At 42.6% G+C, this 26,825-nt stretch overlaps 1 protein-coding gene across 2 annotated transcripts; it reads left to right on the forward strand.

The window, feature by feature from the left end:
* The first annotated feature begins 1,146 nt into the window (after window positions 1-1,146).
* On the forward strand, window positions 1,147-26,525 carry LOC115359406 (mitogen-activated protein kinase kinase kinase 12-like). 2 transcript variants are annotated; one of them, XM_030051884.1, is made up of 14 exons: window positions 1,147-1,294; window positions 10,494-11,046; window positions 13,695-13,878; window positions 14,409-14,600; window positions 15,680-15,838; window positions 18,076-18,234; window positions 18,633-18,741; window positions 20,396-20,505; window positions 20,790-20,906; window positions 21,405-21,545; window positions 22,259-22,970; window positions 23,628-23,695; window positions 24,091-24,382; window positions 24,601-26,525. In XM_030051884.1, the coding sequence occupies exons 2-14, from the start codon at window positions 10,557-10,559 to the stop codon at window positions 24,685-24,687; spliced, it is 2,820 nt and encodes a 939-aa protein (XP_029907744.1). In that variant the 5' UTR covers window positions 1,147-1,294; window positions 10,494-10,556; the 3' UTR covers window positions 24,688-26,525. The 2 variants fall into 2 exon arrangements, with proteins under 2 accessions (XP_029907744.1, XP_029907743.1); XM_030051883.1 differs by lacking the exon at window positions 1,147-1,294 and adding an exon at window positions 7,931-8,471.
* Window positions 26,526-26,825: the final 300 nt, after the last annotated feature.

The following is a 26,825-nucleotide window of genomic DNA, read 5'->3' on the forward strand; positions in this document are numbered from 1 at the left end:
AACCGGAGACGCCCGAGTGAAAGTACAAAACCAATTCCATGCAAAGTTTGGTGAATCAATTAGAAATCACGCGTATATCCGAATCATCATTATTATCATCATCATTATTATCATCATCAGCATCATCATCATCATTATCATTATTATTATTATTATTATCTTAATCATCATTATTATCAGTAGTAGTAGTGGTAGTAGTAATAGTAGTAGTAGTAGTAGTAGTAATAGTAGCAGTAATATATATATTTTTTTCAGTATCAATAGTAATAGTTTTAGTAGTAGTAGTAGCAGTAATATATATTTTTTTCAGTATCAATAGTAATAGTTTTAGTAGTGGTAGTAGTAGTAGTAGTAGTACATTTTTTATTATCATACTGAAACTGTGTGAAAGCCTGACTGCATGTCACATGTGGTGCAGGCTTGAGGCAAAGCATGTCTATGAAATGGAAAAAGGAAATATTGATACTGTATCGCCTGTCCAATACAAAACCTTTGCTATAGATATGATGTGGGCTGTAGGATCCTATAGAAGAGCCAAATATGTCCCTTTATACACTTTAGACACATTAAAGAGAGAGACCTCTTCAAACAATAACTTATCATTTGGCCTATATAACAACTTTTAGAGCGATATGCTTATATCATGCCAATGAGAGTAAAATCCTTATGGTGATGCCAAACCCATACATATCATCATACATAAAGAATGATAAAGTCACTATTACCTACCAAGAAAGAAAGAAAGAAATAATGATCAAATGAATTTGGTCGGATTGGTTTAGATTTGATTGGTTTGGTTATTCTTTCTTTCTTTCTTTCTAATCCTCTGGGAAGTTTGGGTAACCCAGAGAAAGATGGTCCTCTAGTGGTTTCCATGTGTCAGCGCAGTCTTACTAATTAGTGTTGACTTTGTTTTCATCTGGGCCCACCTTGATGCTGTAAACTGCCTTTGTAAAGTCTTTCTGTACTCAACAACAACACATCGACTGACTGAGTTTGACTATTTGTTGTTAAAATTCAGCCTGTAGCACGTGCGTGTCCTGGTACTTCAGCACCAGGAGGCAGTGGACAGCTCTCGCTCCCAGCTCTCGTTCTCGCGGTAACACCTCCTTAGGTTTATTGATAAGGTAATTAGCCAGATGGGACCCCATGTAGTCAGGCTGAACAGAAGGGCACGGAGGCTTTCACGAGCTCCTTATGTGGAGAAAAACACCTGGGCTTTATTTCATCTACACACCGCGGCACCAGTGGAAACCGAGATCTGTGAAGACATCCAGCTCCGAGCCTGCACTAGGTAGGTGTCCAATCTGCGCTGTTAACCTTCTGTGCCTCTCCCTTATTAGCCTGGCACAATGTAGACCAGTCCGAGCGTACTTACCCCCCCGGTGCTGTGCATCCTGCCTTGTGTTTGCTGTGAATGTGTGCAATACATGTCTTGTGGAGCTTGCGTGCCTTTACAATACAAGTGATAATGAAAGTGAATACATTCAGGTCATTAGTTTCGTGTCAGTGAGGCACAGCTTTTGCATTATGCAAGGTTATTCTGTGCTCTAACTTTATTTCTTTAATTTGGGTGTTGGACTCATGATGATGGATTTGAAGCCTCGTTGATGATTGCGTTAGTTATCCCGCATTCGCATGCAGATAGTGAAGTATCTGTCATTGTGAATTATCAATTTACACCTCATTTCGGGACAAAGGAGGGTCGTTCCTAGGCTACTGATGTCGGACTTGGTCATTAATCCCAGGCTGGGAATATTTTGTACGGAGCATGTTACGCTTACAACAGCCAGGTGGCGCTGTAGGTCACACATTCAGCCAGGATGCCCGGTATCGATCCCATCAACATACACGCTGACAAGGCCCTCGTTCAGCATAATGAAATCGATGGTGATTGATTTGAGGGGTTTCCATTTTCTTGAGTGGATATATCGGGTTTCTCTTGAAACATGTGAAGACCTTCAAAAGTAAACGCCTCTGGTCATTTTTGTCCTCCACCCACTTCTCATAACCTATGTGCTATCACGCGCTTGTTTTTGCTTGAAGTAAAGTGACTTAAGGCTGAGCAAATCACAGTAGGCTCCTGTGCATGAAATAGTTACAAAAGAAAAACAACAACAAAAGATTATTTATTAGATATTGCAATCAAAATTCATTTGATTGCGTCTTCCTTGCTTATGGATAGTCTGGCTGATGGCGAGAAGCTGCCCATCCTAACAAGTTATTTAGTCTGCGATTAAGTCTAAAAGCTAAAATCTGCCAGCGAAGTGAGAAATCTTGTCCCACAATTTCACTTGCTTCCCCATCACAATTCAGGTAATGTCACTTACTTATTAATCATCAAAGACAGATGATTTCCGTTTAAAAAAAAAACAAAACATTTTTTCCCAGTAAGTCTTCAGATTTGTTTTCATTTGTTCAAAGACATGTGATATTTGAAGACTTCAGTGTCTTGTAATGAAGGGAGCCAGTGTGGTTGTGTTTTATCAGCACCATGGACAGCGTTTTACACTGGAACCACCGAGGCTAAACCTCACTGCATCGTGCCATGCTGGTGATGAGTGTGCATCAGTGTTTCATTTATGTCAGAATAATGATTTTTAGTTAACAAAAATGCCTTTCCCTCTCATTTTCATCTTCACATCCTAATTGTACCACAACCACCACCACAACATTTTTGTAATGAACAATAATTGGCCTCTTGATAATGACTCTTGATACCACTAAAATGTGAAACCAGTCAAGTAGGTAATTACCATAACCTTGTATAATTGGTGACCAGCCCTCCAGAATACAAATTTGGGAAATTATACCACTACTTGTCAATTTGCAGAATACATTAGGCAAATTTATGAGTATCTTATCTCTCTAACAAGTTGTCGGTGTTGACAGGACTTTGCTGGATTTAACAAAGGACTGGAAACATAGGTGGACAGGCATTTATAGAGACAGCAGGAACATAAAGAGACAAGAGATATTCAGCTTCTCCAAGGTTTTGCCTCAGGGAGAACAATAATGGCTACCTTTTCCCAAAAAAAGGATGAGTCATGTTCACATACACGCTGAAATAAACACAGCTGAAGATAATTTTTATCACCCAGCATCCTACATCACTGACTCTCCAGCACTGTCATCAGGCAGTGTGCTGGTTCCCTATTGGTTTGCTACAAACCATGAGATAGAGTTGGGGGAGGTGGCCGAGAAAACGTCACTGTGCCTGTGATTTTCCCTGCTGCTTCCAGCTTTCTGCAGAGCGATGATGGGAAATCAAACTGCCCGAGCTTGCCTTAAAAGGAAGGGGAGACCAATGTTTGATCAGAAAGTCAATCATTTGCCACAGGGCAAGAGTGTGTCTCATTCTCTGGTGTTTTAACACTGTAGTGGATGCACTGACGGACAGAAAATAATAAATAATAAATTAAACAAGAATAGGACAAGTTTTATTTTGTGATGACACATATATCAAAACAAAAGAAAAAAATTCATTCATAGCTATGCTGTTTTTTGTTTGTTTGTTTTTTGGGTTGTTTGTTTGGTTAGTCAACATAAACCAGTCTCTCTTAAACTAAGAGATATCTGTGGTGTTACACAGTGCAGAGCCTTGAGTTGCCCTGTTAATAGTGTATAGAACAGTGACTTAGATTGCATTCAGTATTTTTCATTTGCGTCCAAATGGCCTTTACATTATGTTACCAATCTCATTAACCACAAAATACACCTTTATTCTGACTAAATAGATAGATAGATAGATAGATAGATAGATAGATAGATAGATAGATAGATAGAAACCTCCCTTATACATTCATTGTTTATTTTTGATTCGATTTGAATTCAATTCCCTGCAGCCAAAGGGAAGACCCTCAAAACAAAAGCCTGGAAATCATCAACATAATCATTAACTTACCCAGTAACAGCTGGTAAGCGGGTACACTCAAGGGCATTTGGGAAGTGTAGTTAATCCGATGATAATCTTGAGCATGGTTTACACATATTATCTCTTTAATTGCTGCATGTACTATGCAATTACACCATCACCAATTACATGGCTATAGTTTAGCAGCCTTTTCTGAGCACTTGGAGCCCTCTAATAGATGCCCTCTATCAAGTGAATTGAGACGAGACATACGCTAATGGATTCTCCTTTCACATAATGAATTAATGATATCCTCTAAAGCAGGGTAGTACAGCACATACTGAGCCATGCTACATGAGCTACTACAGTAATTTAAGGGAGAGACTGAGGATTAAAAGTTAAAGGGTTGTATAGGCAAGGATAGGTGTGTGTGTGTGTGTGTGTGTGTGTGTGTGTGTGTGTGTGTGTGTGTGTACACCTGTGTCCATCCATTAGAATGCATAGTATGTCCTCCAGGGTGAGTCATACCCCCCGCACACACACCTCCCTCGCCCCACACCACCATCACTACAGCATCTAACTGCAGTCAGTGCCTAATATTACGCCGCTGACTTCACACTGGCCAACTGAGGATTCTGTTTCTACGGCAACATGCCTCAGACTCCGCCCACTTTCGCCCCCACCACTACCGTCCTCCCCCCCTCCCTGCACTCCTCTGCCCCCTTCCCGGCATAGACCATGTGACTTTCAGGAAGGCATCTCCAACCTTCCTTTATTGTTATTAACCCTCTCCTGCCCAGCCTCCTGCCAGAGGCTCTCGATCGGCTGCCTGGCTGGCTGCTTGTCTCTCGGAGGTTTCAAAGGAAAATCAGAGGCATCTCTAATCACCCAGGAACATCAAAGCACCGCTTGATCTAAATGTTGGATTAGCATATTTTAGAGCATGCAGGATTGAGTCATTTCATTTCCTCAGCTGTCTGGTTGGTTCCTTCTAGCTTTTTACCAGAGAGCCCCAAAAGATATATGAAGTTACAGTAAATGTGGAAAAATTGTAAATATATACACATTATACAATTGTATGTGCACATCTTAGGATAGATAGATAGATAGATAGATAGATAGATAGATAGATAGATAGATAGATAGATAGATAGATAGATATTTGATCCAACAAGCTTTCAAACAGTTTTTCACCACCTAATGCCTAATGCTCTTTTTACTGCTGACAACAGACAACACGGTGCTGTAATGCTGTCAAAGTCAAATGGTCAAAGGCTCTTAACATGAAACCTCCATACCCGGTAGTGATCTCACCTGAGTATTGTCTCGTAGACTCAACTTTCTCCTGAGCTTCCCATTGGGACATAGTGTGTATGTGTGTGTGTGTGTGTGTGCATATCTGTGTGTGTATGCATGTGTGACTGCACACACCCTTGGGTTTATGGGTGAATGGATGAACTTTGTGAATGAAATCTTTTCTTCCGGAGCTGCAGACAGGAGGTGAGATCATCATGGATGTTGAAATGTAGAAACCCCCTTCCACCCTCCAACCATCCCACCAACCTCCCAGTCCTGGTTGGCGCCAAGCTTAATGAATGAATCCCAACAGGGGACAATATGGATGTAATACACAGTAGTAGCAGCCTGATTGATGACAGCACTGTCCTGTGCCAGCTTCCTCTGAAAATCAGGAAGCAATCACATCATCACACATACACACAGAGACTCTGGGGCAAGCACATATAAGAGTCTGCATATTTTAATGTGATGGAAACATGCACACACATGGACACACCTTCCTTTTCCCATTAATCAGAATTATGCTGACATATATGTTATTTCTTTTTGCAGTTTTCAGTCAATTTGATATTGAGTCAGAGTGCCAATTGTTTTTGCTTCTCCCATTCCATGTCGCATTTAGGAACGGAGCTGAGGCAGCTCATTGATTGCCTGCCCATTCAGTGGCAAATGAGTGGAAGTGGCTCTGAGTGACATGAGGGGCTTTTGATGAGAACCCATAAATAGGCTCTGCAGAGAGTCAGATGTTGCCCCCCTCATTCCTACCCCCAACCCCAGAAACCTCCACCCCTTCCCCCTTTACTGGATCAAGACAATCTGTGACAACCTGGCACCGAGCCTTACACAATATACTCTACACACACAAACACACATGGGTAGCGGCATGTGTACACACACAAAGCCATGCATATCCATGTGTGTACACACATGGCATTCCGCTCTATGTCCTTCTCAGCATGCCATTGTGAGAACATACAATTTACAACACAACAACTAATTCCCTCCTACAGATTGAGAGGCACACTGCCAAACAATGCAGCATTTTACATGAGGCCATTTGGGTGGAAATCCCAGTGTTTATTGGACAGTCATTCCTTTAGAAGTAGCTGCAGCATAGCTCTGCAGTCAGATGAAAGCTTCCAGTTTTAGCTACCCATTTTTAATTTCCCCCCCCTCTAAATTAAATTATTCTTTTATGGACTCAGTTATGTGACACAAGAGTACATTCAGAGCCCATTCAAAATCTGTTGAGCACTTTCAAAAAACTATGAAAGATGGTTTTCATCTGAAAACAATGATATCCTGCAGCATTTATTCTGTACTCACTCCTCTAGGAGTAACCAGAGCAGAAGCAGAAGAAGCTTCTGTTGGACATCACAGGCAGCACTGATGCTTTGAGGACTGAACGTTCTTGACAAGGAATCACCCTCATCCTAAGCAGCAATGAATAAATCATAGAGAAAGTCTTACCAAAAAACAGAAACATAACAGAGGGTGTGTTATTGTGTCATACAGAGTGGGGATTTTTAGAAATGAGCTGTTTAAGGTGGCAAAATTGAATAAAAATGCTGATCTTTCATTTAAAAAAAAATCCTACATTAAAAGAATACAATTAAAATTTGGCCATCGAGTTATTTGAATTTGCAGATAATGCTTCATTTTATAGACACAAAAATCTAACAGCATTTTGTGTTCTGGGTTCTATAACTTGCTGAAGTATTTTAACTGGCCAAAAAATATATACTGCATATTTTTAATGTTTTAATATTTGAAAATATTTATCTGTCACTCTCTGGATCCCTTTGGTGAGCCAGAAAAAAACAATGTTTGAATTTGACCTGCTGCTTTGGTCTTCCTTGCCAGAGAAGCTTTGAAGGTATGTGTGTATGTGTGTGTGTGTGTGTGTGTGTGTGTGTGTGTGTGTGTGTGTGTGTGTGTGTGTGTGTGTGTGTTCCTCAGTCTCACGTGGTGTGTGCACTAGTTGGGGTTTCCCCTCTATCTAAAGGATGATGTCATCGTTAGGGTTTAAACCCAGTGTGGGTTTAATCTGGGAGATAAGAGCTGGATTTGGATTTAACAGTCAAAAAGGGTCACCTACAACCATTTAGACTCCCAGTAACAGAAAGCTGGGGCATGGAATCCCCAGCTGCTCCAAAAACTAACATCTTTCTCTGTGTCAGCCAAACACTGTGACTCTTAGGGGATGCCGGACTGTTTACACTGAGTTCATGATCTCTCACTGGCAAACTCATTTAAACTGGCCTCCAACCCTGAAGAATACCCTACACTTGTCAAGGGGGAATGTCACACTTTGAAATACCATAACAACAATGGGCAGCTTTCAAGGACAGACTGTGGTATTAGTTTTGCCTGTACTGGAATCATAAAACACAATATAGGATTAATATCCAAGAGTGAAAATATGTTCAAATTTGTTATTTCATTAAGGTTAATGAATGTGGCTGATGAAAAGGGAAAAAATGCCTTAGGAAAATCATATTTAGGTCCTTTGCTGTCCCACTCTGCCTATCTTGGTGAAATGGGTCAGAAGAGAGATTGACGATTAAAAAAACGACCTGCCGTCCTTTCTTCGTGTTCCCTCTGTGGCAGACGGGGCGCTCACAGATTAGACACCAATTACACTCGATAGAGAGTGTGCTAATAGGGTTTGAAGGGATTTACATTGGGCTGTCCAGTCAAATGCTGCATGCTTTAGGGATGACATCATTTCATAACCTCACGCACCGGCTGATCCCCGCGAGTAGCCTCACACATAAACCCATCTACCTGCAGTTGTCCCGTCTCTCGCCGGACTCCACTCGTCAGAGCGCATTTCTCACCTGATAGGCAGACTCAGCCAGACCCAGCCTCTCTCCCCATCCTCCTCCCCATCGCATCCCTCCGTCACAACCTCACGCCCCTCTCTCTCTCCTCTCCTCTCCTGTTTACTATAGGTGAGATAGCCAGCTACGCAGTATAAATTCCTCAGTGTGCACAGATCGGATCCTCAGAGGAGACTGAGAAAGGAGCAGGGGGAGAACAGCAGGGGGAGATCCAGGAGAACGAGCGAGTCGGAGCTTGTGTTTATCACAGGGGTTGGATGGAAACGCGCATGAGTGCACTTTCGGTCGGGCTGAGGAACATCACTGGATGCTGAGGGAGGAGGAGAGGCGTGCGCACTGATTAGCCAAGGCTACACCAACAAAAACAGAAACGCAAAATAATCGCTGTTTTTAGAATAAATCCGATAACTGGAAGCAAACTAAGTGGAATAATCCTCTCCAAACAGCAGCGATGGACTTGAGCTTTTGCCATTGAGGTAAGGCGACTTTAAATGTGCAGCATTTTGTATAGGCGTGACAGGGAGGGCTGTCACCGCGGAGAAAACAGCTGATCATAGTTCTGACCATTATTTAACTAATACGAACGATGGCTGGATGTTTGGCTGTAACTTTAACAGTGATGCCGCACTGATGCACCGGATCTGCACCGCAGGAGGTACGAGGAGGAGCAATGATGTGCAAGATATCCCGACAAAACATTCACAAGGCACTGGCCTGTAACAGACCATAACCTCCCCCTGCAGTCCCCGCAGCTGATGCCTCCAAATAAAATGAGCGGGAGCAAGAATATTTAGGAGGCAGAGGCAGTCGCATGTGAATGATATGTGATTATTCTAGACTTCAGACAACAGATGTGTCTCAGTGGTTAGGTTTCTCCAAATTATAATGAGAATAAATTTTCAAGACTGCAAGCTTTATGGTTGTGGCTTGGTTAATGGTCCCTCCAGGCTGACTCCTCCTTGTTTTTAATTACTTATAGCCTACCTTTCTTTCTTCTCAGATTGTAGGTGCCTGCTATATGGCACAGGCAATCGGCTGAAAATTCAGACACCAAGCGTGATGCTTTAATCCAGAAGTATCTCATTAGTCTGGTCAGGATAGTGCTATACAGCAGAGGATATATTTAGTCTGTGAGTTGTCAAAGGCACTGGAACATGGACAGCAAATGTGGGATATACCACTGAAGATGATGATCACTCACAAGATCATGAAATTGAATGATATTCTCCACATCAGGGGTTTGTGAAGGAGAAAACAACACACAACATATAGGATTATGTTGTTATGAACTCTGATCTGTATTATTTTGTTGTAAACAGGTAAAGCACTGGGTTTTCCCAATCAGTGGGCGTGGGGTATGGATTATTTCATAAGGGTCTACCATTAGAGAGAGAGACATGATGCTCTTTCATTCGGCATGTGTGGAGGATGTTGTCGTCCTTGGAGAGATGACAAGCTTTGAAGAGGCTCGCAGCACAGTCTCATTATTTACCACCAACATTTGATCACATCCAATTTAACATACCAGTAATCTTTCACCAGTGTAGGATATTGAATGTGGCAGCATTCTCCATATTGAAATTCCCTTTGGTTTTGTTAATTGAGATCATGCTGAACAAAAATAATAGCAATGCAGTGCTATGTATAGAGCATTCTCTAAGATTCAGAGAAATGATTTCATTAATTTTCTGTGATGATTTGGTAGCCATGTTGCCTTCACTTGGAACTCAAAATTTCTTCTGTGCACTTAACAAAAATAGCATTGAACTGAGGCAGGTATATACATGTAACTGAGGCTCTCTAACATCTGTATTCCAGATGTTGTTGGGTAAGTTTTCACATTCTGTTGATTTATTGAGCCTTACATCATGATTTGTGATTTCAGTTCAATGCCCCAATCACAGGGTGCACAAATGCAGCATGCTAACCATTATACATGTATCCCCACTCAGTATTGTCCTTCCACAGAATAGTACTAGTGATGCAGCAAGCACAGAAAGCATGTCATTGTGACATGAAAGGAATTAGTAAGGGAAGCCATCCTTTTTGAAGTCCATCATAAAACACTGAGCAGTATGTTCAAAAACTGGTGTCTGGCTGGCTTGAATCAGAGAAGGGTGGCAGACTGTGCATTTTTCTGTGACATTTATTGATTCCAAAGGAAGTATGCGCGTTCGTCCTGCTCAGCCACAGACAGGTCAGAGCTCAGTGGATAAATTAAACGACAGTCATTTTGGATACAGGACAGTCTCTCAGGCCACTCCGTGTCCCTGTCACATATTCAGCTGGAAGGTGGAAATCTGTAATAATTCTAGATGTAAAATATCAAACTAACAATTACTTGAGGTGGCACTCCCCAAATTCAATATTAATCAAAATCAACTGTTATGAAATCATGTAAGTTCAAGGGGGATAATGGTAATAACCTTCCCTTTTATTTGACCTTTAACAGCATCTACTGTCTGTCTCTCTGTCTCTTTCTGTCTTTCTCTCTGCAGGCTCTTTGCCTGGCCTTGTCAAGGCTCCCAGTTCGTGGGTTGTGCTGATGACTGCAGTCCCTCATGGCGCTCATCCACGAGCCCCGTGCCCCCTCACCCTCCCTCTCCGGCTTCAACACGCCCCTCTCTGAACCTCCATCCTTCCGGCGGCTCGACGCCGAAACACCCTGCACCCCGGAAATGGACCTGACCCCGACCCAGTGCGTCCTCCGCAACGTCCTCTCCATAGACACAGGGGGCGCTGTGGAGCCGGTGGGCGGAGGAGGCGGAGGAGGGGAAGGCCACAGCCCCACACCGAGCGAGGAACAACAGGAGCACTTTGCCAACAGTGTCCTGAAGCTCCATGAGAATGATGGGAGTTCAGGGAGGACAGAGGGAGAGGGGCAGGACATGGACAGTGGCGCGGTCAGGAGCCAGGCGGACGATGCCAGGCTACAGTGCCAGTCTAACGGAGGGGGAGGGGGGTTCCTGGAGGGGTTGTTTGGGTGTTTACGGCCTGTCTGGACTATGATTGGCAAAGCCTACTCCACAGAACACAAACACAACCTGGAGGGTAAGTCTGACAGTTAAACCCAGTTTTGCACTACAAGCAGGATTCAGTGCACAATCGACTATAGACACAAACACACACACACACACACACACACACATGCACTGATAGTGTTTATATTACTGTTCTAATAAAAGAAACCACCAGCTTTCTTTTAATTCCAGTGTGAAGCTTTGATATGCTAATTATATTATCGTATCCCCCAGTTTAATTACATTAACCAGTTGGTGGAGAAATTACTCCCACACTGGCCATATTGTAAACAAACACTTTCTCTGAGCTGAAAGAGATGCAGTAAGAGAGAGAGAGAGCACCCACTCTATCAAAGCTGCAAAGGGCTTATTTTCCCCCAGATTCCCCATCCTTTTGCCTGCCTGTCTCCCTCCCTCCCCCTCACTGAAACTGGCTCCCCGTGACGCTGTGTTGTTTATGTCTGCAGCTACTACAATAGCGCAGAGCTCCCCGGAGACCCCTCTGCCAAATCTGCTTCATGAATTATGTATGGCCACGCTCTGACCCCGCACCTCTCATCTCTATTAACACAAACCTGGCACGCGCGCGCACACACGCACACATATGCACCCAAGAGTGAATGCGCTCGCACACACGTGAGCACACGCGCATGCACAAATAGAAACACCCCTCATCTGGCTCTGACACGGACACATATGATCCTGCATACAGTCGCGTAAGATACACGCTATCTCTCACAGACCAAACACACATTTGGCACACACACAGAGCATCATGCTTCCGAGGGAGATGTCTCTTTTATACCTTTTACTTGTCTTTACAACCCTGTGTCATTTCATCGCCCCTTTAACTTCCACATCTCCCCTCCTCCATCTATCTTTCATTGTCTCCTTTCCTCCCCCTTTCATCCTGCCCTGTTATCACTCCCAGCCTATCTGCACCTCTCTGCACCTCCCCTTGTGTGCTACATCTCAGGGAGTCACACACATGCTGGCATGACCAGCACTGATATAAAAGAAGTGAAATTATTAAAAGGAGTATGAGAACTGCCTGCCCACTGTGTCATAATAACCCATTCTGGCGTTTTGATTTGTATGGGACAGTGTGACACAGTGGAAAGCAGTAGAATTTTTCCATCTTCCTCCACCTCTATTGATTCCAAAGAACCACAGGGATTCAGTAAAATGTTCTTAAAATGATTCCATTTGCCGGATCAAAGAAAGTACACACAGGGGAGATTCTGATGTATCAGATATAGCCTTATATTAGCTTATAAGGTGGGGTGTTTTATAGGCTCATTAAAAACAGAAGTCCAAATCAATCACTGGAGATTATTAACCATTCATTTCGTCCTGATTAATATGATAAATGCGTCTGGGTCTTCTTTCCCCGGGTCCAGAACAGCAGAGGAACAGGCTGTATATTCCTCTCTATTAACTGTCTGTGGCCACATGGACCCTGGCTGATCCATGGGGAATCCCCCTCCCCTCCCTTCCCTTTACACACATACATGCACAAACACACACACACACACACACACACACACATCACTACCACCAGCAGCAGCAACACTACCCCTCCACCTCCTTCTCCACCGTACATCCACATTACGCTCCAAATCCCCTCCCTCGTCCAACCCCCTCCTGAGCGTGGGCCCCCTGTTTCGCATCAGCCCCACAATGGCACTAAGCAGGATTTAGGAGGCTGAGAGAGTATTACCCACAGCAGATTAGAGCTCCCTGTCTGTCTGACTGCACACCCCTAGTCGCAGGTTAAGGTGGGGTTCAAGTGCAGAACATGGTATCACACTTGGTGTCTGTATGACTATGTGAGGCAGGGCTTGAAGCATGTCTGCCTGTTACAGATTTAACCTGCTATTGCAACATGGCACCCCCTGCAGAAACACTGTTACCCCGCTTTTTAATTCTCAGTTTTATTGTTTGAGCTTTTGATTATGTGACTGAAAGTGGGTGGCAACTAAATAAGACTTTAACACGTGTTTCATGGTTGTAAAATATTATTATATTTGCAATGTTTGTATTAATGGGCCTGCATCTACCAGTCAAACTTTTTAAGATCACGTGTGCACATATCTAGAATGTAAAATCCCTGCTTGTATCATTAAAAGTGCACCATGTATGAATGCATGAGTTGAGTCTACATGACTTGCTGACCTGCTTACTCCAAGTTTTTGTCAGTTGAGTCTAAACTTATCCTTACTTCAATAAACCTTATTTTTCATACAATACATAAAGCTGACACTGAAACTAAAAAGCCGTCATATCACCTTGTTTTCAGAGGCACCATTTATTGGCTCAGCCCTGAAAAACAAGTGCTTAGTCCAAATGGGCCGTCCCACCACAGAGGAAAACAGCTTTTAAACGGAGACATGTATGCTTTGTTCATTCGTTCACTTACAGAATTCTTTCTTCAAAGATTGACATTATGAGAGGGCTAAACATGAGTTTTAAATATATTTTCAAGTTATTAGTTTGATTGAGATACACAGTTTAGCTGCTAAAATCACCCCGTAGTAGCATGGGTCAATACAACCACAATCGGATGAGAGAGACATGGGAACTTTCCCATCCGAGATCTGTTCCATATCCATAATTGACACGTTAATACACAGATGAACTAACCAATTAGTCTGCCTCCATTTTCTCCCCTTCGTTCAGAGCTGTGGGAGGTCCCATTCGAGGAGATATCGGACCTGCAGTGGGTGGGCAGTGGAGCCCAGGGTGCCGTCTTCCTGGGTAAACTGCACGGACAGGAAGTGGCCGTGAAGAAAGTGCGAGACCTCAAAGAAACAGACATCAAGCACTTGCGCAAACTCAAACATCCCAACATTATCACGTTCAAGTGAGTACAAATGTTCAGGTGTTTATATTATAAATTAGGATTTGTCACAAATATTGCGTATTTCTATATGTATATAATTGATGTTAATAATTTCTCAGAGGTAAAATTGAGAACATGTTTGTATTTTGTTGGTTTTTGCATTTCATTTTCATGCCCCTTTAAATACTATATCCTAATCCTCATTCTGTTATCCCTTTTCTGCTGTCCTAATTCTCCTAATACCTTTGTACTTAATGAAAAAAAGCCTTGTATCTCCAAAGTGCTGACTCTTCAGCAGCTAAGAAAAACAACCTTCCATAGCCTGATTAGCACGCAGATTTCAAAAGGTTTCATAAACCCAAGGCTTGTAGAATTTTCTCACCCCACAGTGGAGCAGGCAACACAAACTAAATCAAGAGCTATTTCAACTTTAATTTAAGTTAAAACATGATACGTGTCAACTTTTCACCAAAACAACATTATACTGGCGTTAAAACATGTTACCTGTTTCATATTCTGTCCTAACATACATTATTCCTCCACACTCTCAGGGGTATCTGCACCCAGGCTCCCTGCTACTGCATCATCATGGAGTACTGTGCCCAGGGCCAGCTGTACGAGGTGCTGAGAGCCGGCAGGAAGATCACCCCGTCCCTGCTCATGGACTGGGCCATGGGGATCGCTGGGGGCATGAACTACCTTCACCTCCACAAGATCATCCACAGAGACCTCAAGTCACCCAAGTGAGTGTGTGGACCTGCTGTAACTGCACTCCTTTATTAGAGCGCTATGATTCAAACTAGCAGGAATGACGTACATACTGTCCCCCACATGATGAAGCACACACGATGTCTAAGGCACTACTGCTCTGATTTTGATGCAATAATGCGCAAATGCAATTTTGTTAAAGTTATGATGATTGGCCTAATGGGGGTGCTATAATTAAAGGTCACATTTTAACTCAAATGTAATACCTCAGACATCACTGGCACTATCTGAGGGAAATTTGGATGGATGGTACATACATGGGTGTGTTTTCTGGCACAGACATTACAGTAACTGGTCTTATGGGGGTCCCTATAATTAAATGGAGAATTTTTAAAAGGCCATAAGTCCTACAAAAATTGTCTCATTTTGTCAAAACATGTAAAAATTATGCATGTTGGTGCTATATACTTAAATTAAAATTACACTATTGAGCAAACTATAGTGCCCTCCTTGGGTATTATACTTAACCCTCCTGTTATGTTCACATTTACTAACATCTTTTATGTTTGGGGTCAGTTTGACCCCAGCAGTTTAAACCTCCACAAAATTATTATCATTAAAATTGTCGCAAAAGTTTATGTGTCAGGTACTTGACGTTTCTTTGTTGACTACCTAAATAGCCCTTTAAATAAAACATTGTTTGGTCTGATTTTGACAAAACTTTGGGGGATGATGCCTTTTATGCTCTGGCATTTGAAAAATAGTCTAATTGGTCTAATTGAAATGCTCTATTTAAAGGGTCAAATTCCTGACTTTGAAAGGCCATAAATGCAACAACACCAATCCAATTCTGATGAGGCTTGGATGGATGATCTTGTTACTGACCAGCGTGGGAGATACTGTATCATCTGTGGGGGATTACATATTGACTTGTACACTTTGGCTGTGAGGAACTGCCTTCTCTGAGATGCATGAGGTTTTTACCCCACAGTAAAGTTAGATTTATCACTGCGTGTCTAGCAGACATATGAATTACAGATGATTTGACCTACTTGGCAGTGGTAAGACTAAACATGGAAACTGGAGGCATAATTGTCCAACGTTGTCTCTCCAGCATGCTAATCACTTACGATGATGCGGTGAAGATCTCTGACTTTGGCACATCCAAGGAGCTCAGTGACAAGAGCACCAAGATGTCCTTCGCTGGTACGGTGGCCTGGATGGCTCCCGAGGTCATACGCAATGAGCCCGTCTCAGAGAAGGTGGATATTTGGTAAGTGTCAGAACCCTTTTAAACTGTGATCCCACCGCATTTATGCACCTTTCCTATTTTCCCTTATGATTTGTATAATCTCTCATTAACTCAATATAGAATCTCATTAGTTATCCTTTACTATACAGCACAGTATCCCCTTTCCAGAAAATCTATTCAGTATTATGTACAATATCTCATTACATGAAATTGTATAGGTCCACTGCCATATCTGATGGGTTGCCCTGCATTTAGCCCTAACAATCCCTCTCTCTCTCTCTCTCTCTCTCTCTCACTCTCTACCACCCACCATCACTCTTTCTCTCCATCCTGAAAGGAACGCTGACTAATTTAATAATTGATTTGCCAGATGCTGCAGTGCTCAGGAGAGGCTGGAATAACCTTCCAAGCCTGGGGATGGTTTGGCCCAGGGCCAGCAGTGCATTAGTAGAGATGTGAAAATAGGATTAAAAAGCTTTTGATGTAGGAAGAAAACAAGGCAAGGGTGTATAGAGTTTAGTATAAATTTATGTAAATTACTCTGGAGTAGTCCATACCAGAGAAAGAGAGAGGGGGAGAGGGAGAGGTTCTAGTGAGGTCTTTTATGATGTGTGGTTAGTGTTGTTTTATGCTAACATGCTGTGACAGTCGGACCAGAGAACAAAGTATAACTCAAATAACATTTGACAAATTCTGGGGCCTGGTGGCTTAGCATTTTTCTTCCTAAAGCAAAATGGTACGATTTGAGGTTATATTCATTTTTCCCGCAGTATTTCTTTGTGTTTGGACTTCAGATAGACAAAACTATACTGCGACATAACCACAAAGCGACATAGTGCAACATGCCACAACATAAAATTGACCCAACACACTGAGATGTAATCAAATACAGTGTGATTTTACTTAAATGTGAAGTTACATTTATTGAAAATGTAGAGCAGTTGCTGTAAAGTGTGATTTTGCCTCGAGCACATCATGAGCTCATGCAGCAGGAGAGGCTGTGCATTGTGCTTTGCCCAGTGCTGTGTTGTGCACCAAAAAACTGTCTCTCTCCTGATTAAATATTGAAAGATGAAATGAGCCAAAGAAGTGAAGTATGAGCAGTGCACCAAGGAATATTCTCTCACTTTCCCTTTCTCTATTCACTCTTTTTTCTTCTCTTTTCTTCCTTTCATTAACAATGCACTTCACATAAAAGTTTTAAAAAAATGACATATTACATTTGTGTTTCATGTTATTGAGTGTTCAAAGTCCAAATCAGTCAGCTGTTAAGACAAACCAAGACAAATGAGTCACTCATTAAATTATTGAATGACATTGTACTGTACAGTCTTAATAGTAATAATAAAAAAAATAGCATTCAACATCCATTATTAGGAGGAGAATGTTAAGGTTAAGCAGGTGAATGTTATGCTTGTCACGCACTCACATCATGAATGAGATTGAGATGGAGAAACTCTAAAAATACACATGTAAACACAGCATCACACACTCCTCCAATGCCATGTGATGCTATCGGCACCTAGGTTACATATGTCACCATGGCGATCCAGGAAGCCACTAACAACAAGCTTTCCTTAGTTACGTTCCCATGTGACGGCTCTGCTGGCCCTCCTCCCAACAGAGGCCGTGCCCCAGCTCACGGTGCTGTTGTATGTTCTGAGACACTCTACTTTTAGTGAAATAAATTAAATAAACTATTAGGCGGGTATGTAAACTGACTAAATTACAATTAAATTACCATTAAGCATAGCACATACCACATGCTTTTACTTTATATGCCAGCCTGTATTCTTAACTCCAGGTAGATAAGAAGAAGTCCAATAAGGTCATACAGAAAACATCTGCACTGCTGCATTATTATCCTGTGGTAAAATATGGAAAACAGACTAGGAAGAAGCACATGGCCTAGTATAGTATACAGTATAGTATGCATTAACTAGTATAGTAAATTAAAGTATAGTATACATAACTTTGGCTATTACTGGTGTAACCTTATATTATGAATGTGATTCCAGTAGATGGAAAACCATTTCTCATTGGCAACCAAACATTATCATGAATGAGAGAAAACAACTGGCTTTTTACATATTATTGATCAGTCGGAGATGACAGCTGCAACGACCTTGGCATTAAAAACAGGATTTATTTCCGTGAACGGCCATAAAAAGCATGATATTTCAGCCACGCCGCCCTTCATCAGTTCACATCACATCTTTATCCTTGTCTGAAAGTGAACGTCCCGTCTCTCTCTGCAGGTCGTTTGGCGTCGTGCTGTGGGAGATGTTGACAGGAGAGGTGCCCTACAAAGATGTGGACTCCTCAGCCATCATCTGGGGAGTGGGCAACAACAGCCTGCAGCTGCCTGTGCCCGATAGCTGTCCCGACGGCTTCAAAATCCTCCTGCGGCAATGCTGGTGAGCAGGGTGGGAGAGAGGAGGAGGGTGAGGGGATGAGATAGAGAGGAGAAAGATGTGGAGAGGCAGAGAGGGAGGGAGAGAAGAAGTGTGATAAGGGAAAAAAAAAGTGGAGAAGTTTGGAGTGAGGGAAATGAAGACGTGAGGTGGATTGAGGGGGCTGATGAGAACGAGAGGGAAGGCAGAGAAAGGGATGCGTGGGAAGTAAAAGGCAAGAGATGCGAGGATAAATAAGGAGGGAAGAGCAAGTCGGAGGCGTCATAAGTATTTCCACAAACAAGGAAACTGATGATAGCTGTGATAGTAACAAAGGGTGACTCTATTGAAAGGAAAGGAAAGGAAAGGAAAGGAAAGAATTTTTATCTTTACTAAATTGCACTTGTTTCCATCGCTCAAAGGAACTGCAAGCCAAGAAACAGGCCTTCATTCCGGCAGATTCTCCTGCATCTGGACATCGCCTCAGCAGACATCCTGTCCACTCCGCAAGAGACCTACTTCCAGTCCCAGGTAGGCCATCCTCTCTTCTGTCAATAGGCCTAAATCACCACAAATGAAATTGATTTTTTAACGAGAGCTGCCTTTTGACCTTGCGTCAGTATTTTATTTTAAAGTCCCCGTCACCGTCAGTGCAGCTGAAACATCGTAAATAGAATGAGAGTCTAAATGAGAATGAAGCGAAATGCCACTTCCTGGTGCTCACTGCCTTGATATATACATCTTTTGTGCTGTCCATAGAATGTAGGGCACAATATTAGGGAAAACAACCATGTGTCAAGCCAGCGTTTCCCTGGTTGAATATGAACTCATTATTCAGTGCTTATAAATAACAAGAATAAGTGTTGCATCAGGGTTAGATATGGCTTTTTCTTGCCCTCCATAAAACCTTTTTTCAACAGCATCCACTAGCTGTAGCGGTCCTATTGCTGTCTACCAATTGGCCCTCCTCTTCCAATTAGTTTGCTGTCTGCAGCAAAAAGATTTATAGAGCTGGTCGAAACCTTATAGCTTAAAGGCAAGGGCCTAGTTTTTCATTTCTGGCTTGCAACAACAATCTGCCTCTTCCCTTAATTATATCAAATGATGCAAAACACAAATCATTCCTCACTTCCCTCGCTTTCTGCTTACTCCTCTCCATTCTCCCTACTCCCTTATCCTTGACCTCCACCCCCACCACACACACACACACACACCTCTTCACATTTACTCCCCTCTCCACCCTATAATGGATATCTCTTGTGACGTTAGAGAGAAGTATTGGGTGGAGTGTATTGATTGCTTTAATGGTAGTGAGCAGAGAGGAGTAACGCAGAGAGAGATAGAGGGAGAGGGAGGAGGCAGAAATACAGTACAAGTGAGCACAAAGTCCATTAGCTTAATAAGAAGAGCAGCCCTTGTGCATGCACACACACAAACTGATACACTACGCAGTGCACACACACACATGTGTACACACAAAAACATATCTGAGGCCCTTTGTCCTTTGACATGACAGGCATCGGATAACAGCCGTCACACTCTGCCGCGCACAAGAAAATGCCCACGTTGCATTTTTGTGCTCACATTACGTCAGTTCACGTTCAGTTTAAATCCCTGTGCACTGATTATTATTCCTCAGCCTGATGGATTCAGTTTGCTTGACACACATGAACCACATTTTAACTGTTTTACCAGACCAAGGTGCAATGTAATGCCCTGCACCCATTTTATTCTATTTATTTCATTACCATTCCAAGAAGAAGAAGAAATAGAAGAGCATGAGTGCACCATAGTGGAAAAATTTGTAGTTCTACATTTTTAACCAGTAGAGACATTGTTACCTTTCCTGAACCCTGTTCAACACATAAACTGGTGTGCTTCATGTTAAGCACACAAGATATATAAATCATATGAAACAGTAAAGAGCGTCAGTGAAAATAGTAGTATAAACCAGAGTAATATGACATTTTGCACATAAATAGATATGATTATTGTACAGTGTGAAATGTACAAGAATGGTAATGTATTACTTGACTTATGACTTATCCATAGAGTTGATGGCGCTGATGGCCTTGGGAAAGAAACCGTTCATGTGTTGTCCTGAGTCTTGACTATCAAATGATGGGTTGCAATATCATAGTTGCTACCAGCTCTGATGCATGTTGCTGTGTGTCCCTCCCCCCAGGCGGAGTGGAGAGACGAGGTGAGGCACCACTTTGAGAAAATCAAGTCTGAGGGGACGTGTCTCCACAGGCTGGATGAGGAGCTGATCAAACGACGCAGGGAAGAACTCAGGTTAGCAACAGACAAATACATAAATAAATGAATGAATGAATAAATACATAAATAACTAGAGAACATCCAAAGGGGCTGGATTAAAATAAAAACATTGATGTGGAGATAAGCAGAAGAAAAAAAAAACAAATAAAAATAAGATAACCTGCTGAGAAAATAGTGTTCATGCCAGGCAAATTTTTACCATACAGTGTGTCAGTATATGAAACAGAATTCTTGCAAAACCTGCACTGATAAGTAGATATCGCCCGTGTGTATTTACATCCCTTTCCCTCTCTGTACAGACATGCGCTGGACATCCGGGAGCACTATGAGAGGAAGCTGGAGAGAGCCAACAATCTCTACATGGAGCTCAACGCTGTCATGCTGCAGCTGGAGCTCAAAGAGAAGGAGCTGCTCAAGTATGGAAACTGATACTGAACTTATATTGGTAGTCTGATTAATAGTCGATACAATCATGGTTAGAACTGAATGTTTGGCTACCAGTCCAATAATCAGCCAAACAGTCAGAACTGATTCCCTAAATGCTCAAGGTCTATTCCTAAATACAGTGCTGTAATGTGATACATAACCTAAATAGCTTTATAAATAGGTTTGCTACCAGATATAGCAGCACTGATTTCCAACAAAGATACATTTTAATAATTAATTGTTTGGAATGTTTCATACTGCTAGTTTAATATCCACAGACTCATGGACAAGTAATGTTTTGGTGTCTGCATAATGATATGCGTACTGTGCCTCCTTATCTGCGGTCGATGGCCGTTGTTTCCAGTTGCACAGGGCCACTGCAGGCAGTGAAGTGCTCTTGTACACCGAGCACGGCATCCACTGAGGCATCCCAGGCATCCACCTCCATTATACTAAGTATTGCCTGTGTGTTTCCGTGTGTTTTAAAGGAGAGAGCAGTCACTGGATAAGAAGTACCCAGGCTGCTTCAGCAAGCACCTCAGCTCCAGACAAGCAGCCTCCTCCAACTCGATGGAGAAACTGATGAAAAAACGCAACGTACCTCAGAAGCTGCCATCGCACAGCAAGAGGTGAGATGGCAAGGAGCTAAATGTGTATATACTGAGCATTTTGATCAAGTTGCATTTGCATTTTATGTGCAGCACAGACTATTTTAATGGAACAGTTCACCCAAAACACAAAACAGATATTTTCCCACTTATTCCTAGTGCTGTATAGCCATCCAGATAGTTTCTGTGTGATTTCGTGAGGTTTGAAGTCTGCCACCCAACACCTCAATACAGTGGGGTTGGATTCTTTTACACATCATAAAATCTCAAAATTTGCATGTGAAAAACTCAACAGTAACAGCTCTTTTTAAAGACAATGGCATGGAAACCTGATATAATCCACTGGGTGTGAAGAATTTTTTTGAGAACTGTTTCTTGGCAAAGAACACCAGCAAACTGAATCTGCCTCCAAGGGGGACGAATTAAGGACGGATAAATGTAGTTTGCTGGTGTTTTTTGGCAGGAAATCCTCCCCAACTAAACATTTTATCCCAATAACTTCGACCAAATCACCTCGATGGATGGGTTACACTAGCAGGAGATGGGAATATACACATACACATACGCATACGCATACTCTTATTCATTCATTCATTTATTTATTACCATGGTGAACAGTTCCTTTAAATCTAATTTATGGTGTTTTGCATGCCAAACATACTCTCGCAGCCATTTCATCACAGTCTGTTGTTCTCCTGTGTTTTGACCGTTTATCCTTTCTCTGTCATTTCCAGGCCAGACCTGCTGAAGTCAGAGGTCATCCTCCCTAAACTGGAGTCTTCCATGACCCAGGTTACTATACCAAACAAGGGCTCTACGTCACCTGGCCGATCACGCCGAGGGAAACCCCGCTATCGAAAAGCTGGCAAAGGCAGCAGTGGGGACTTGGCTCAGCTAAAAGCCACACTCTCCTCTTCCTTAGCTCTGGTCAACACCACCTCATCTGTCCCCAATAACAAGCAGCATCTGGACCCCATGGCAGCGCTCAGGGGCCTGCACCATGACCTGCTACTGAAGAAGATGTCGTCCTCCAGCCCCGATCTCATCTCAACCACCCTGGAGGCCGAAGGCCGCAGGAAGGGACAGGTCAGGCTGGGGCTGGAGAGAGGGAGCAGCCAGAGTGCCTCGGCCGGGCTGGGAGGAGACGGAGGAGGCAGAGGGCCAGATGATGGACCGGATGTTGGTGTAGGGAATGACGACCTTACAGAGACGCCGCCACGCAGCGACACACCCAGTGAAGACGCAGCATCTATTCCGTTCTCCAGTAGCCCCGACTCACCATGCGGAAGGGGGGCAGCTGCAGGGAGGGCATCTGTGCTTGGGACCCCCCGTTTACCCCAGGACGGAGAGGAGAAGGAGGATGGGACAGGGATCATGCGTTCGCCCAGAGGTCAACGTCTCACTCCTTCGGCACTGCTGTATAGAGCAGCTGTCACACGCAGTCAGGTGAGACTAACTCACACCTCACTCTTACAGGTGAACAAATTGACTTTGACAGGCTTTTGGGAAATCCAAGTATTCTGGTTTAGTTCCATTTGTTCAAAGAAATAAGGAATTAAGCTTCTTGCAAAAAAGAGATATTAATTACAGCTAAATTAGCCCATATGGAAAAAAAGTGAATGGAAGGCAGTAGAAAAACAAATAATGGCTCAATAAACATATATGCAAACATCAGCCCATGCAGTGCATTTGACGCTAGTGCTTTTTCTCAGGCAGAGCCGATTTCATTCGTTGCACTTAAAGTGAATCTCCCACAGATGCTTGTATTATCAAAGGCTACTCAATTAGTGGTTAATTACCAACACTTTTTGTGCACTTCTGTTGCCAGGAGACAGAGCTGCAAATGTGACTGGCTAAAATTACTGGGTATCTATATGTTGCACTCAGGAGAATATGTAGTAAGGAAAAGGCATTAATGATTCAGTGAGCCTCAAGGAGAGGGGGATCCCAAAAACTGAATTAATTAGGCTTTCCTGACACTGGCATCTTCTTTGAGCCGAGGCTCTCATCAGACTTTACCAGCAGGCTTAGAAGTCTTAGCAGCAGCAATTGTAAGTGTGCAGCTGGGTAATACTGATGTTTCGTACTCAATTAACTTCACAGAGACGTGGGGTATCTTCAGAGGAAGAGGAAGGAGAAGTGGACAGTGAAGTGGAGTTGCCAAGAAGGCGGTAAGGGTTGTTAAATGCGTGAAAAATTATGGCAGAGCTATGCATATTTCTCTCTATTGCCCTGATTTATGACATCCCTCCAATAATACTCCTCATATTTTCTTATTACAAACACAAAAGAAAAATTTGAATTTCTTCTTATGATATATCCAGCCAACACATAATGTCATTTTTACAAATGAGTAAGTGGAGAAAAACAAACTTGCCTCAGCATACGTTCTGTCTTTTTACTGAATTATAATGTTTACATGCATTTTTCTCAGTCAGCTAGAACACATACCATGTAACAACAGCATCCTGGCTGTGAATACAGCATGTTTTATGCCATAAAAATAATACACAAATGATTATGAAGATATCTATTCTTTATTCAAATTGCCCTCTACTCCCAACAGGCGTACTGTGAGTATGACCAAGTGCCAGTCCCTGTTGACCTTCAGCTCAGAGAACCTGTCAGTGTCAGATGGCGAGGAGGGCAACACCACTGACCACTCGCACAGCGGCACGCCAGACGTGGTCAGCACAAACACCGACGAGCGTCTGGACGACAAGAGCGACGACCTGCTGTCTCAGGGCTCGGAGATTCCTGCCGACCCAGCCGACCCGGCGCATATGGGCTCCGACGGGCTTTCTGAGAAAGAGGCTATCCTGCAGCAGGTCAAGACCCAGCTCACCAACAACTACGAGGTAGGAGACAGAGAATGGAAGAGGGAGAAGGAAATGGGGAAAGATATGCAAAGACATGCAGACACTGCTTGCAGACAAACACATACTTGAACATAATGGCTGACCGATACTAATACAGACAGTCTCAAGCAAACCTTAGAGATCCGATACTGTAGGTCAGTGTTGAAGAATCCATTGCTGTTCTAACTCAGACAATTCATGCCGTTGCTCTAAACCAGGGCCTGTACGATGACTCGGACTGTGACAGTGCTGAGCTGGACCACTCAGGCAGCGCAGAGCCCAGCTGTCCGCCCACCAACTGGTGACAAAGCCCTCACACCTCAACCCACTCAGACCCTACAGACCCAAGCTCTCTGGTGTTGGACCGGCCTCTCAAGGCCTTCCAACATGCAGAGATACGATCAGGGCATCACAAAGAGGCAGGAAATGATGGTTCGAAACAAGCAGGAAAACATGAATCTTCCTCGGAAATGGTGAGTGTTGAGCCCCGAAACCCGAAATCCCGGGGAAAACAACACACCTAAGAAGTCACATTCCATAACAGGGATGCAAAACTGAATGGAGACAATAGTCAAACCGCTCTGGTTCTTCTGTAGCACCGGGCTCAAGATCAGCTTTGCAAAAACACATCAACTGAGCGCACCTCACTGACAGGAGCCTCTGTGAAGGCAGAAAGCACCGTTCCTCAAATGAGGATTCCTCCTCAAATCCGTTTATGTCACTGTTCTTCTGCGACATCCTTATTTCCCTCATGAGAATGTGTGTCATGTTATGTCATATCATGTTTCTGTAAAATGTGTCCTTTATTAGACCACGGTTATAGAAATCCTGTCGGGGCCTCTGTAACATTTGATTTAACTGTCAGCTTTTCTGGGTCGGCTCCTGATGTTGCTGCTTGCACCTCATTTAAAAAAACGCTAATTTTTCCTCGTGTTAATCGTGTCATATAGCATTTCCTCTCAAAACATTATGCACTGATTCTAACTTATCATTATTTTGCAATGAATTCATGTGATAACTATTGGATTTTAAAAATGTTTACATTTTTCATTTGTGTTGTTTACAGTTTACATTCTTATTTATGTTTGGTCAGGGATTACGTTGTCATTTTCTACAGGCTGTGTTTTAATATCACTGTAAATATCTGATGTAAAAGGAACAAATTTTTTAAAATGTGAGACTATTATTTAATGGTGCTGATGTTTTGGATTAGATGGAGCTACTGTATTTGAACCTCAAAAAGCTTATGGTCCTAGAATTTAGCTGCTGTTCATTTTTGAGCATCAAAACAGGTAGAAGAGGAACAATATTCGGGCAAAGAAAAGCAATGTCTGCCCGGATATTATGTCTTTTATGTCATCATAGGTCAGTGAAGCCATTTCTGGTTTCAATTCAGGGCAGAGTTGCTTTTATGAGTATTGGAGTGTTTACTGTACTGATAAAATGCAATGGCAGTTTTAAAACCCCACATTGTGCAGCTGGGGGTGTATATAGCATCAAAAAGCATGCTTGTAAACAAAATAAAAGTATGGGTAGCTTCTTGCGTATTCATGACTCAAAACATGAGATGAAAAGAACAATTTGCTCCACCGATAACAGGAAAAAAATCCAACAAATTAAGAGAACAGGTTTCCAAGAACAGTGATTTCCGCAAACATGAAGGCATATGGATGAAAGGGACAGCAAACACAAGAAAACGCCACCAAAGTGTATCTCAAAATGACTTTAAGCATCATGATCTGTGGTTTCCTAAAGGCATCTTCACTATGTGATCATCTGACTTCATGTTATAGTGTGACTAAGATGGTCTTCGAGGTAAGATTTTGACTACCCACAAAATTTGAGAAATGAAATTAAATGAAATGAAGTTTGCAGATGATGCCAGGATATGCCCGGGTCCCCCTTTACCTGTTACTCCAAGCTTCAACCAGTTTTTTTAGGCAGGTTGTAGGCAGGTTTTACCTGCCTACAAGTCATTTTAAGGAACATTATAGCATTGTTCTCACCAGCTGGAATATGGCTTTTTTTTTTTTTTTGGAAATGAGAGGGCTTCCTCATAATGGACAGTATGACATACAAATACACAGGTCTTTGTGTTTGCAACCCTTGACACGCCTCCTGTCATATGGTTCAACTGTGTAAGGAAAAAACAAAACATCTTTGACTTAGCAAGTCTGACAAAAAATAAGCTAGAAATGGCAGCTTCTGTGTTTTATAGTTTTTTTTTTTTTTTTTAGACACGTTTCAATTAGCATTTGAAACACCCCAAACCCTCAATCAGGAGGAAAATGTTGCCAAAAAGCAAGACTACTGCCCTCTAGTGTCTCAGTTGTGGAGGTGCTTGTGTTTCCCATGATGCTGATTCAAACCGAGAACTGAAATGTTTGCTTTTTATACTACATTATGTATTGTAACTGTACAATAAATATATTTAAGGAACAAA

Source organism: Myripristis murdjan, chromosome 5, assembly GCF_902150065.1.
Source record: "Myripristis murdjan chromosome 5, fMyrMur1.1, whole genome shotgun sequence".
Classification (NCBI taxonomy): domain Eukaryota; kingdom Metazoa; phylum Chordata; class Actinopteri; order Holocentriformes; family Holocentridae; genus Myripristis; species Myripristis murdjan.